The 13992-nt window shown below is 39.9% G+C and overlaps 1 protein-coding gene across 6 annotated transcripts in view; it reads left to right on the forward strand.

The window, feature by feature from the left end:
• Positions 1 to 13992, forward strand: part of kdm4b (lysine (K)-specific demethylase 4B) — a 311868-nt gene that overhangs the window by 268832 nt on the left and 29044 nt on the right. For all 6 annotated transcript variants that reach the window (XR_004221360.1, NM_203733.2, XM_018091716.2 and 3 more), the window contains 1 exon segment: positions 9617 to 9709. Coding sequence is in view for 5 of the 6 variants with exons in the window: in NM_203733.2 (NP_989064.2) it covers positions 9617 to 9709 (93 nt within the window). In the remaining variant the exon portion in view is untranslated.

Below are 13992 nucleotides of genomic sequence, written 5' to 3' on the forward strand. Positions count from 1 at the left end.
TCACTGGTTGACAATGTCTCAAGTTTAAAAAACTGTGCAGAACCAATAACAGCCAATCACATTTTACCTATAGACTTTCATTGGTTTAAATGTAAACTGCTGCCATTCTTTAAATATTAATACCAGGGTTCCTAATCTTTGCAGAGTTAGTAAATGCCGGTACAAGGCTACAAAAAGTAGGCAGAGCTACCAACAGCCAATCAGATTTTTACCTATTGACTTTCAATTGGGAAATTAAACCTGCTGCCATTTTCACAGTTTGTGAAGATTCTTATTTATCCAGGTCATGGTATATCTTCAGTAATAAGTCGTCTTAAAGACGTTTCTGAATTCAGAATGACCTGTACAAAGGTCTTTCTGGAATTAATACCCTGGAATGTTGATCCAGTCATCTGTTTATCATAACCAGCATGGGATCAGGTATCTTATGAGGTTACATAGTTATAGTTACATAGTTACATAGGGTTGAAAAAAGACCAGTGTCCATCAAGTTCAACCCATCCAAGTAAACCCAGCACACCTAACCCACACCTACCAATCTATACACTCACATACATAAACTATAAATACAACCACTAGTACTAACTGTAGATATTAGTATCACAATAGCCTTTGATATTCTGATTGATCAAGAACTCATCCAGGCCCCTCTTAAAGGCATTAACAGAATCTGCCATTACCACATCACTAGGAAGGGCATTCCACAACCTCACTGCCCTCACCGTGAAAAACCACCTACGCTGCTTCAAATGGAAGCTCCTTTCCTCTAATCTAAAGGGGTGACCTCTGGTGCGTTGATTGTTTTTATGGGAAAAAAGAACATCCCCCAACTGCCTATAATCCCCTCTAATGTACTTGTACAGAGTAATCATGTCCCCTCGCAAGCGCCTCTTTTCCAGAGAAAACAACCCCAACCTCGACAGTCTCACCTCATAGTTTAAATCTTCCATCCCCTTTACCAGTTTAGTTGCACGTCTCTGCACTTTCTCCAGCTCATTAATATCCTTCTTAAGGACTGGAGCCCAAAACTGCACTGCATACTCAAGGTGAGGCCTTACCAGGGACCTATAAAGGGGCAAAATTATGTTCTCATCCCTTGAGTCAATGCCCTTTTTTATACAAGACAGCACTTTATTTGCTTTAGTAGCCACAGAATGACACTGCCTGGAATTAGACAACTTGTGATCTACAAAAACCCCCAGATCCTTCTCCATTAAGGAAACCCCCAACACACTACCATTCAGTAGATAGTTTGCGTTTATATTATTTCTACCAAAGTGCATAACTTTGCACTTATCAACATTGAACCTCATTTTCCAGTTTGCTGCCCAGTTATCTAATTTTGTCAAATTGCTCTGCAAAGCGGCAGCATCCTGCATGGAACTTATAGTTTTGCACAATTTAGTGTCATCAGCAAAAATAGACACAGTACTGTCTATGCCCACCTCCAGGTCATTAATAAACAAGTTAAACAGCAAAGGCCCAAGGACTGACCCCTGCGGTACTCCACTAACCACACTAGTCCAATTAGAAAATGTTCCATTTACAACCACTCTTTGTACTCTATCCTTCAGCCAGTTCTCTATCCAATTACAAATATTATGTTCTAGGCCAATATTCCTTAATTTGATCATTAACCTTCTGTGAGGTACTGTATCAAACGCTTTAGCAAAGTCCAAGTAGATGACATCAACTGCCATTCCAGCATCAAGGTTCCTGCTCACCTCCTCATAAAAGGCGACTAAATTAGTCTGGCAAGATCTGTTACGCATAAAACCATGCTGGCACAAACTAATAGTATTGTGAACTGCAATGTATTCAAGTACCCTATCCCTTATTTCCTACTACTGATGTCAGACTAACAGGCCTATAGTTTTCAGGCTGAGAACGGGATCCCTTTTTAAATAACGGCACCACATTAGCAATCCGCCAGTCTCTTGGCACCATGCCAGACCTCAATGAATCCTGAAAAATTAAGTGAAGAGGTTTGGCAATCACAGCGCTCAGCTCATTTAATACCCTGGGATGAATCCCATCCGGCCCTGGACCTTTGTTTACCTTTACATGTTCAAGTCTCTTTTGAATTTCCTCCTGGGTGACCCACGCGTCCGTAGCTAAATTACTAGAACTGGGCATATTACAAGGGAAGCCTTCATTATCTGGCTCCTCAGATGTATAGACAGATGAAAAATAAGAGTTCAAAATTTCAGCTTTTTCCCCGTTTTCATCAACCAACGTACCCCCCGTGATAATAAAGTTCCCACCCCTTCTTGCTTCATTTTTTTACTATTCACATAATTAAAAAATAATTTTGGATTCTTTTTACTCCTAGCTGCAATATCCCTTTCCATCTCTATTTTAGCTTGCCTGATAGCTTTTTTGCATGCTTTATTTGCTTCCTTGTACCTGATGAAAGTTTCCGCTGTCCCAGCTACCTTGAGTACCCTAAAAGCACGTTTTTTCTTACCAACCTCGACAATAACACTTTTATTCAGCCATAAAGGTTTTGCTTTGCGATGCCTCTCCTTGCTTACAAGGGGGATATACTGTTGTGTATACCTACAAAGCAATGTTTTAAAGATGTTCCATTTTCCTTCTGTGTCTAACCCCATGAAAAGCCTTTCCCAGTTGACACATTGCAGAGATGCCCTTATACTGGCAAAGTCTGCACGTCTAAAATTGAGCGTTTTAGTTACTCCCTTATAGCGCTGTCTCTGCAGCATTATCTCAAAGGAGACCATGTTGTGATCACTGTTCCCCAAATGCTCACCCACACAAATGTTAGAGATAAGTTCAGCATTATTAGAAATCACCAGGTCCAAAATAGTCATTCCTAGTGGGTTCTTGAACCGCCTGAAATAAAAAGTTGTCATTTAGCATATTTACAAACCTACTAGCTCTTTCTGACTTAACCACCCCATTACTCCAGTCAATGTCCGGATAATTAAAGTCCCCCATAACAACAACTTGACCCAGTTTTGAAGCCTCCTCCATTTGCAACAATAGCTGGGCCTCATCCCCCTCATCTATACGGGGTGGTTTATAGCATACACCAATGATCATTTTCTTTGTGACCTTCAGCCCTACTGAAGTTTTCATTGGTAATGTCTTTATTACATGGCTTTAAGTCTGACTTTACGTAAAGACAAACCCCTCCACCCTTTTTAATCTCTCTGTCCCTCCTAAAAAGCGTATACCCATTTAAATTCGCAGCCCAGTCGCATTTATCATCCCACCAGGTCTCAGTGATACCTATTAAATCATAATTTTCAATACATGCAATAGCTTGCAGCTCCCCTAATTTACCCGACAAGCTACGCGCATTAGCCAGCATGCAGCGGAGATTATTACTTCTCCCTCTGATGTTTACATTAGCTAAGGGAGAATTACAGCTAAGGCAATTATGAGACTGCTTTCCTTGTAACGGAAGCTCCTTATCTGATAAACTATATGCCCCCCTCACTCCTCCCCCACAACCCTTTGCTAGTCCCCCTACCCCGTCTACACTAATTTTCCCATGGAATTCTAGCTCACCCACCCCCACCCCCCCCTTGTCTAGTTTAAACACTCCTCCAACCTCTTAACCATTCTCTCCCCTAGCACAGCAGACCCCCTTCCATTGAGGTGCAATCCGTCAGGGCTGTATAGATTGTACCCCAAGGAAAAGTCAGCCCAGTGCTCTAGGAACCCAAACCCTTCCTTCCTACACCAAGACTTTAGCCACGCATTTAGCTCCCTAAGCTCCCGCTGTCTCCCTAAACTTGCACGTGGCACCGGCAAAATTTCCGAAAAAATGACATTGGAGGACCTTTGCCTAATCTTAGAGCCTAGATCCCTGAACTCACTCTTTAAAGTCCCCCACCTACCGTTCATTTTGTCGTTAGTACCGATATGTACCAAGACAGCCGGTGACAATTGTATTAGCACTACTGGAGCTTTGAGGTGTTATTAAACCATCCAGGGAGAGGTGACAAAACAGTATTGTATGTGGCAGATAATAGCTGTCATATCCCTCACATCTATTCAACTTGGGTTTTCTGTTTTCACATATATGGCTTTTTTAACACCTCTTTTGAACCAGTCGTTCTCCTGGTCTAAAATCTGGGCTTAGTAGACTTCAAATGTGTGTGTACTTTTTCCTTTAGATGTAGGTACATGGCTGAATTCTGACCAGAGGAGCTGGCTCTTCTGTGTTGTGCCATATGCTGGTGTAACTGTTTGGTTTCTCCCACATTCAGAGCACTCCTAAACTGCATAGACAGTGTTACTCTTCCCCTTTTGCTGGGTTTAAAGCAGACAGCGATGCAGAGTTGATTAAAAATCAGACACCACAGCTACATATAAGAAGACCAAGTTCTTTCGCCTGTCATGCCTTCCCCCTTCACCAGTAGTTTTGGTGTTATTTTTTCTGTTTCTACCAGTTTTAACAAAGGCCCAATCTGGATACCCACATGTCTTAAATGAGTTGCAGTATGTTTGTGATGATTCTCTTTCATCCAGGTCATGGTATATCTGTAGTAATAATACCTCAAAGCTTCGATCATGCCAATACAATTCATGAGATCCCTGTCCCCATGCTGGTTATGATGAACAGATTATTTTGATTGGAGCAACATTTCGATGTATTTATTCCAGGAAGATCTTTGTACAAGTCATTCTGAATTGAGAAAGCCAGTCGGATGACTGGCAAATGTCTTCAAGAAAAACAGCAAGTCCAGTTAATTTGACTTATTACTACAGATAAATTCTTAATGTATTAACACCAGGGTCTCCAAATTCAGGGGACTGCAAATTTAGGTTTGGAAAAGTGGCTGGAGGCACCAACAGCCAATCTGATTTCACCTATTGAATTTTATTGGTTTAAATTTAAAATGCCACCATTCTCATACTATTTACACCAGGGTTCCTTAACATTTCCCAGTTGGTCACTGGGGGACTAAGGTTAAAAGTGGGCAGAGCCACCAACTGGTGCAGTCAGATTTCCCCCATTAAATTTATTTGGTTAAAATTTAAAATGCTGCCATCCTCATACTATTTATGCCAAGGTCCTCAAGCTTTTCAGTTTGTCACTGGGGGACTGCAGTTCAAAAATAGGAAAAAAAGTGGGCAGGGCCACCAACAGCCAATTAGATTTTACCCATTGAATTTCAATGATTTATATTTAATCTTCTGCCATTCTCTAAATATTAATTCCAGTATTCCAAAACTTTGCACAGTTTATCCGTGGGTGACTACAATCCAGGGTTAGAAAATGTGGGTGGAGCCACCAGTACCCCTTGACTTTTCACAGGGAAATTTAACCTGCTGCAGATTTCACAGTACTAAGCCAGGGTCAGCAAACTTTTCACACTTGTACACTGCAGAACTGCAATTAACGGTTTTTAAAAAGTTGACAAACACACCAGTAGCCAATTTGATTTCACATATAGACTCACTGGTTTAAACTGCTGATGTTCTTTAAATATTAACACCAGGGTCCCCAAACTATACAGAGATAGTCACCAGGTAACAGCAGATCAAGGTACTAACCTTGAAAAGTGGGCAGAGCCACCAACAGCCAATAATATTTTACCAATTGACTTTCAGTGGGGACATTCAACCACCTGCCATTCTCACAGTATTAATGCCAGGGTCACAAACTCTTCACTGTAGGTCACAAGGGCAAAGTGGGCAAAGCCAGCAACAGCCAGTCAGATTTCACCTATTCAATTTTTTTAGTTTAAATTTAAAATGCTACTATTCTCTATTTAAGTCAGGGTCTCCAAACTTTGATGAGTTAGTCACTGGGTGACGATTCAAGTTTTGAAAACATTGGGTGATGCCACCAACAACCAATTTCAGTGGAAGAATTAGTAACTGCTGCCATTCTAACAGGTTTAACATCAGGGTCTCTGGTTGACAACCAATCCGATTTCACCTATAGACTTTCATTGATTTCAATTTAAACTGCTGCCATTCTTTAAATATTAATACCAGGGTCCCCAAACGTTGCAGTGTTAGTCACCAGGTAACTGTGGTCCAAGGTTGGAAAAAGTGGGTGGAGCCACCAACAGCCAATTAGATTTTACCTCTTACATAGTAACATAGTAACATAGTAAGTTGGGTTGAAAAAAGACATACGTCCATCAAGTTCAACCATAATGCCTATATATAACCTGCCTAACTACTAGTTGATCCAGAGGAAGGCAAAAAACCCCATCTGAAGCCTCTCTAGTTTGCCGCAGAGGGGAAAAAAATCGGACCAGTCCCTGGATCAACTAGTACTAAGAGCTATCTCCCATAACCCTGTATTCCCTCACTTGCTAAGAATCCATCCAGCCCCTTCTTAAAGTTATATAATGTATCAGCCAGCACGACTGATTCGGGGAGAGAATTCCAGAACTTCACAGCTCTCACTGTAAAAAATCCTTTCCGAATGTTTAAATGGAACCTCCCTTCTTCTAAACGAAGTGGGTGCCCTCGTGTCCGTTGGAAGGACCTACTGGTAAATAAAACTTTAGAAAGGTTATTATATGATCCCTTTATATATTTATACATAGTTATCATGTCACGTGTCCCGTTTGAGCCCTGGAGACCAGAACTGAACAGCATATTCTAGATGGGGCCTTACCAGTACTCTGTAAAGGGGAAGAATAACCCCCTCCTCCCGTGAATCTATACCCCTTTTAATACAGCTCAAAACCTTGTTTGCCCTTGCAGCTGCTGCCTGGCATTGCTTGCTACAGCCAAGTTTATTATCTACAAGGACTCCAAGGTCCTTCTCCATTAGGGATTTGCCTAGTGCAGTCCCATTAAGGGTATACGGGGCTTGCATATTTTTACATCCCAGGTGCATGACCTTACATTTATCCACATTAAATCTCATCTGCCACTTAGCTGCCCAGATTGCCAGTTGGTCAAGATCCTGCTGCAGGGATGTCACATCCTGGATAGAATTGACTGGTCTGCAGAGTTTTGTGTCATCTGCAAACACTGATACATTACTCATAATACCCTCCCCTAAGTCATTTATGAACAAATTAAACAAAAGTGGACCCAGTACAGAACCCTGAGGGACCCCACTGAGAACCTTACTCCAAGTAGAGAATGTACCATTAACAACCACCCTCTGTACCCGATCCTGTAGCCAGTTTTCTATCCATGTGCAAACGACTTCACTAAGACCAATAGACCTTAGCTTAGAAAGCAGTCTTGACTTTCAGTGGGGAAATTCAACCTGCTGCCAGGGCCGGAACTAGGGGTAGGCAGAAGAGGCACCTGCCTCTAGGGCACAACAGTTGGGGGGGGGTGCCAAGCAGGTACTTCCACCAGGTTGCCTAGGGCGCCAGTTGGCTTGGCACGGTACTGCCTGCTGCTGCTATCTCTGAGTATTAATGCCAGGGTCCCCAAACTCTTTAAAGTTGTTCACTTGGAGACTGCAGTTTTAGGTACCACCAACAGGCAATTTAACCCATTTTATTGGTTTAAATTTAAAATGCTGCCATTCCTATACTATTTACATCAGAGTCCCCAAACTTTGCAGAGTTAATCACTGGGTGTCTATGGAAAATGGTCTTCCCATAATTCAAACTTTCAGAAAAATGGGTTTCTAGAGAACGGCTTCTATACCTGTACTACCCTGCTTAGATACTACTACTACTTGTGAGCCACATTCAGATGTAAAAAACATAAAAAATCATTTGGGTATGCCAAGTAAAGATTGTAATTTGGTACTTGTTAGCCCCATGTGGACTGGTAGCCTGCAGGAGGCTCTTCTTGGAGTAAAAATGTGCCCTGTGTTTTCAAAACTTGCCTCCAAGCCAGAAATGTAAAAATGGGCACCTACATTAAGGCCACTGGGAGCAACATCATAGGGGGTGGTGAAAAACATGTCACACATAAGACACTGGTTGGGGTTCACTGCTCTATGCTGTGGTCTCCTTCTCTCAGGCACTTGTTTATTCTACTTGTGCCTAATCAGATAAAACAGTAGGCCAGAGTCCCACTGTATAAATGTGCAAAGGTTTTAAACTGGTTTAACAGGGCAATGAGATTTAACTAAATGGAACCCAAAGTGTGATCAGTATTTATTTAAGAAAATGCAATAAAATATAAACATGTTTTTTTATTTTCTTAAATAAGCTATTGTGCTCTCATTTTTGATTAAACAGAACTGTGCACTACTAGAAAGTTTGATCTAAATAATTATGGCTAACAAATACAAAAAAGTTTTAGATTTTTTTTTATATAAAACATTTTAACAACCCAGCAGTTTTATGCCAGTTGCCTGGAGTCCCATAACTGTCCTTTTCAGCTTAAAACAATTTTGTTTCACACAACTGCTGGAACTGGGGAGGGATTCTGTCTCCCACTTTTTTTCCACCAAATAGCATCCCATCTGCAGAGCTGTCAATTGCCCTGATCAGTGCATCTCCTCGATTGACAGCTTTATCCTCAACAATGAGAATTCTTCTTTTTAAGCACACTGTGCAGTGGGGAACATATCCAGGAGAAAGGAGGTCTGCATTGTGAAAAGTGTCTTCAAAGGGAGAATTCACATCTTTGAAGCTGGAGGGAGGAGGCGTAAACACTAAAAGATTGCCAGTCCAGGCCTGACTGAAAGTCATAAAAATGCTGAGTGATGCTAAACATTTGTAACACAGTAGGATAAAGGGATATTTTTAAAATATAAAATCATGACTCCCCATGGTGCTGAATATATGCTCTAAAAGATTTAAAAAACAACCACCCTTCTCCACTCAGGGTCATAGCTTGTGCAATACTGAAATGCTGGGGGACCCTCACTTTGTCATGAAATGCTGGGGGACCCTCACTTCTCTTATTTTCAATCAAATTCAAGAACTGCTTGTTATATTGTTATTTTTGTGAACTCTGATCAAAATTTGGCTTTTAAATTGCAGTTATATTTAGCCAAATGGTTAATAACAATGATTACGCCATCCCACTTACCTCTGGGTATTGATTCCAGAAAGCCTTACTTTATCGTACCTCCCAGCTGTCCCTATTTTCACGAGACAAACCCAATTTCAACAGCTCAGCCCGCAGTCCCGAATCCTTATTGAAAAATCCCTCATTTCTTTTTGATCTCATGCACTGCGCGCAAAAAAAGATACAACTTAATTAAATAAGTAGGCTTTTGGCAGAGCCCAGAAAACTTAACAAGCAACACCTGCACTTAGATACAATTGTAACTAATAAGCTAAAAAGGTTTCTTGGGGGAACTGAGACTTGCAACTTAAAGGGCAACTTTACCTTTTTTAGCAAAACTGTAATAACACATAAAACAAGACCCCAAAATCCCCAGAAATGTGTTCAAGCTTTAAATAACCTACCAAATTTTGTAAAAATGGGAGTGGTATTTAGGGAGTGTGGCCTCAAAAGTGGGCATGGTCAAAAAAAAATTGCCACGCTACATGCACCATTTATTTTTGTCACGCTTTACATTTTTTAAATATTGGGAGGTATGAATTATATACATTTTTTTAGGAACAATCATGGCTCCATAAAAGTTCAGTCACCCACTTTTATCAAAAGTAACAGAATCAACCCACTACATTTGCCTAGTGTGCCTGGGCATTTTCTTCGCTTTCTTACAGTCTTTTTTTCTGCATTGTAGGTAGAATTTGAAGATAATTCTCAGTTAATGGTGAAACGCAGTGAGATCTTCACTTTGAATGAGACTCTTCCTAAACGGGTCCGATGCCGTTTGGTAAGTGATAAAATATGTTTCCTGATATTTCTGGTATTAAAATCACTTTTGTAAGCAAAAGATAAATAGGCAACCTACCATCTTTTAACCCTTTAAGTGCCAGCAGACATTTCGGTTCCCCTCAGTGCCAGACGTTTTGTAAACATTCTGTGCTCTCTCAATTTAGGGGCTTTTACTGGGGGCAGGGTTAAGTTTAGGTAGGCAAACTATATATTGTTTTTTTCAGGAGAACCTGAGCTTTCCAAATATGCCTGAGTTTTTGTGTATTCCACTTCTGGAACAAGATTTAGAGCTTGAAATACAAAAAAAAAAAAAGAAAAAATGCTATTTTTCATGATATAGGGATTTATACCAGAAACATATTTTATTTTATGGACACAAATTCAACTGATTTGGAAAGCCTCATGTCTCCCGAACGTGCCAATACCTGATATGTATAGTTTTATTGAGATTTCTGACTTCTATAGATCAAAAACTCCCAGCAGTAAATTACTAAATTTTCAAAGCATTACAGCAGAATACAGCATACTTTACATTCCAAAGCCAAAAATGCTGGAACATTAGGTTTACCCCAGGAAACCATACATTTTTGAAAAGTACACATTCTGATGAATCCGAAAAGGGTAACTATGTCTTCCAACTCCTAAGTACCAAACGGCAATGCTTTACTGAATTTAGCATTTTCTATAAAAAAAATTATGAAAATTCTAAAAAATCGCCTCAAATCTTCCACTTTCAAGCATCATATCTCCCACATAATATTAGGTACCAAGAAAATACATCCTAAATATGAAAGCCAAGGGTCCACTGAACGGTTTGATGCCCATTGTGCATAGGATCACTGATGTATCTGGAATTTAGAAACCCCAAAATTAAGTTAGTACATACAAATTGCCCCGGAGATATCTTTAGCTACTGAAAATTCAACACATTACTGCATTTTCTGTGGGGTAAAAACACAAAAAAATACATTGACCCCCCAAAACCATATATTTTTGGAAAGTACACATTCGGACGAATTTAAAATTGGTACCCATGTCTTTCTACTCCAAACTACAGAGTCGCAATGCTTTCCCAAATTTGTTGGTTTTGTTGAAATACCTGAAAATCACATCAAATCTTCCACTTTCAAGCACCTTATCTCCCACATAACATTAGGTACCAAGAAAACACACCCTAAATATGAAAGCCAAGGGTCCACTGAACAGTTTGATGCCCATTGTGTATAGGATCACCAATGTATCTGGCATTTAGAGACCCTAAAAGGAAGTTAGTGCATACAAAGTGTATACGCTGCAATATAAGCTACCGGCATGTGCATTATGTGCCATAAGACCCCCTAACAGTAAGGAGACCCTAGAAAACTATACATTTTCCGAAAGTACACATTCTGACAAAAAAAATGGGTAAATACATCTTTCTACAGCAAACTACCAAACTACAAAGCTATGCTAAGCAGAACATTTTTTTTTACATTTCTGAAAAACGTCACAAAGCTTGCATTTTACCACATTATGTACCCCCACATTTTGTAACGTATCAACATAAAACATTCTAAATGTGAACACCAGGGGTTTACTGAACAGTTTGATGCCCTATATGCATAGATTTACCAAACTAGAGGGGCACCCAAATAAAAATAGTGCATATGAATTTTCACATAAGACGCTCCGGCTCGTGCAAATTTTGCACCCGGTATGTGTATTATGTGGCATAAGAACCCCTAACAGTACGAAGACCCTAGAAAACCATATATTTTCCGAAAGTACACATTCTGACAAAACAAAAATGGGCAAATAAAACTTTCTACTGCAAACTAACAAACTACAAAGCTATGCTAAACAGAACGGTTTTTATGGCATTTCTGAAAATTGTCACAAAGCTTGCATTTTACCTCATTATGTACCCCCACATTTTGTAACATATCAACATGAAACGTACTAAATATGAACGCCAGGGGTCTACTGAACAGTTTGATGCCCTATATGCATATATTGGACAAACTACATGCCGTACAGGGGCACCCAAATAGTGCATATGAATTTTCACATAAGACACTCCGGCTCATGCAATTTTTGCACCCAGTATGTGCATTATGTGGCATAATAACCCCTATCAGTACAAAGACCCTAGAAAACCATATATTTGTACACATTCTGAAAAAACAAAAATGGGTAAATACAACTTTCTACTGCAAACTACCAAACTACAAAGCTATGCTAAACAGAACGGTTTTTATGACATTTCTGAAAATCGTTACAAAGCTTGCATTTTACCTCATTATGTACCCCCACATTTTGTACTGTATCAACATAATACTTTCTAAATATGAACGCCAGGGGTCTACTGAACAGTTTGATGCCCTATATGCATATATTGGCCAAGCTATGTGCCGTATAGGGGCACCCAAATAAAAATAGTGCATATGAATTTTCACATAAGACACTCCGGCTCGTGACATGTTTGCACGCCGTATGTGTGTTATATTGCATAAGACCCCCTAACAGTACCGAGACCCTAGAAAACCATACATTTTCCGAAAGTACACATTCTGACAAAACAAAAATGGGCAAATAAAACTTTCTACTGCAAACTACCAAACTACAAAGCTATGCTAAACAGAACGGTTTATGTTTCTGAAAATCGTGACAAAGCTTGCATGTTGCCCCATTATGTACCCCACATTTAGTAACGTACCAACATAAAACACTCTAAGTATGAACGCCAGGGGTCTACTGAACAGTTGGATGCCCAATATGCATAGATTTACCAAACTATGTGGGGTACAGAGGATGCCAAATTAAAATACAGTAGGCAAAATATCCATGTGCAAAGACAAGTAATAAAGAACAATGTGAAATGCAATAAAATTGATAAAAATTAAAAAAAAAATCACTAAAATCATTTTTTTTTTGCCTAATAATATCTGCGGTCAAAATAACAGTTTGAGTATTTTTGGCTTGGGCAAATAAGTTTTACACACAAAGTCAAGCGAACAACAACTATGTATAACTGAAAATGCAATAAAATGGCTGAAAATGCACCAAAATCACAGAAAATATAGTAGAAACACCAAAATAATACACAAAAGGTATTGCGCAGTGTGGTTAGCGAATACGCTATCCGCAATGGCAATAAAACAATTTTTTCAGGCAAGAATAAAAACGATGCAATAAAAAAAAAAATTACATAAGTGTGTGTACACATGGCAAAATGTGTTTTGTGTGTGTGCAAGTAAGTGTGAGTGCTGTATATATATATATATATATATATATATATATATATATATATATATATATATATATATATATATATATATATATATATATATACACAGTGGCTTGCAAAAGTATTCGGCCCCCTTGAACTTTTCCACATTTTGTCACATTACAGCCACAAACATGAATCACGTGAAAGACCAATACAAAGTGGTGTACACGTGAGAAGTGGAACGAAAATCATACATGATTCCAAACATTTTTTACAAATAAATAACTGCAAAGTGGGATGTGCGTAATTATTCAGCCCCCTTTGGTCTGAGTGCAGTCAGTTGCCCATAGACATTGCCTGATGAGTGCTAATGACGTGTGTAATGTGTGTAATCTAATGTCAGTACAAATACAGCTGCTCTGTGACGGCCTCAGAGGTTGTCTAAGAGAATATTGGGAGCAACAACACCATGAAGTCCAAAGAACACACCAGACAGGTTAGGGATAAAGTTATTGAGAAATTTAAAGCAGACTTAGGCTGCAAAAAGATTTCCAAAGCCTTGAACATCCCACTGAGCACTGTTCAAGCGATCATTCAGAAATGGAAGGAGTATGGCACAACTGTAAACCTACCAAGACAAGGCCATCCGCCGAACAAGGAGAGCGCTGATCAGAAATGCAGCCAAGAGGCCCATGGAGACTCTGGACGAGCTGCAGAGATCTACAGCTCAGGTGAGGGAATCTGTCCATAGGACAACTATTAGTCGTGCACTGCACAAAGTTGGCCTTTATGGAAGAGTGGCAAGAAGAAAGCCATTGTTAACAGAAAACCATAAGAAGTCCCGTTTGCAGTTTGCCACAAGCCATGTGGGGGACACAGCAACCATGTGGAAGAAGGTGCTCTGGTCAGATGAGACCAAAATGGAACTTTTTGGCCAAAATGCAAAATGCTATGTGTGGTGGAAAACTAACACTGCACATCACTCTGAACGCACCATCCCCACTGTCAAATATGGTGGTGGCAGCCTCATGCTCTGGGGGTGCTTCTCTTCAGCAGGGACAGGGAAGCTGCTC

Source organism: Xenopus tropicalis, chromosome 1 (assembly GCF_000004195.4).
Source record: "Xenopus tropicalis strain Nigerian chromosome 1, UCB_Xtro_10.0, whole genome shotgun sequence".
Taxonomy (NCBI): domain Eukaryota; kingdom Metazoa; phylum Chordata; class Amphibia; order Anura; family Pipidae; genus Xenopus; species Xenopus tropicalis.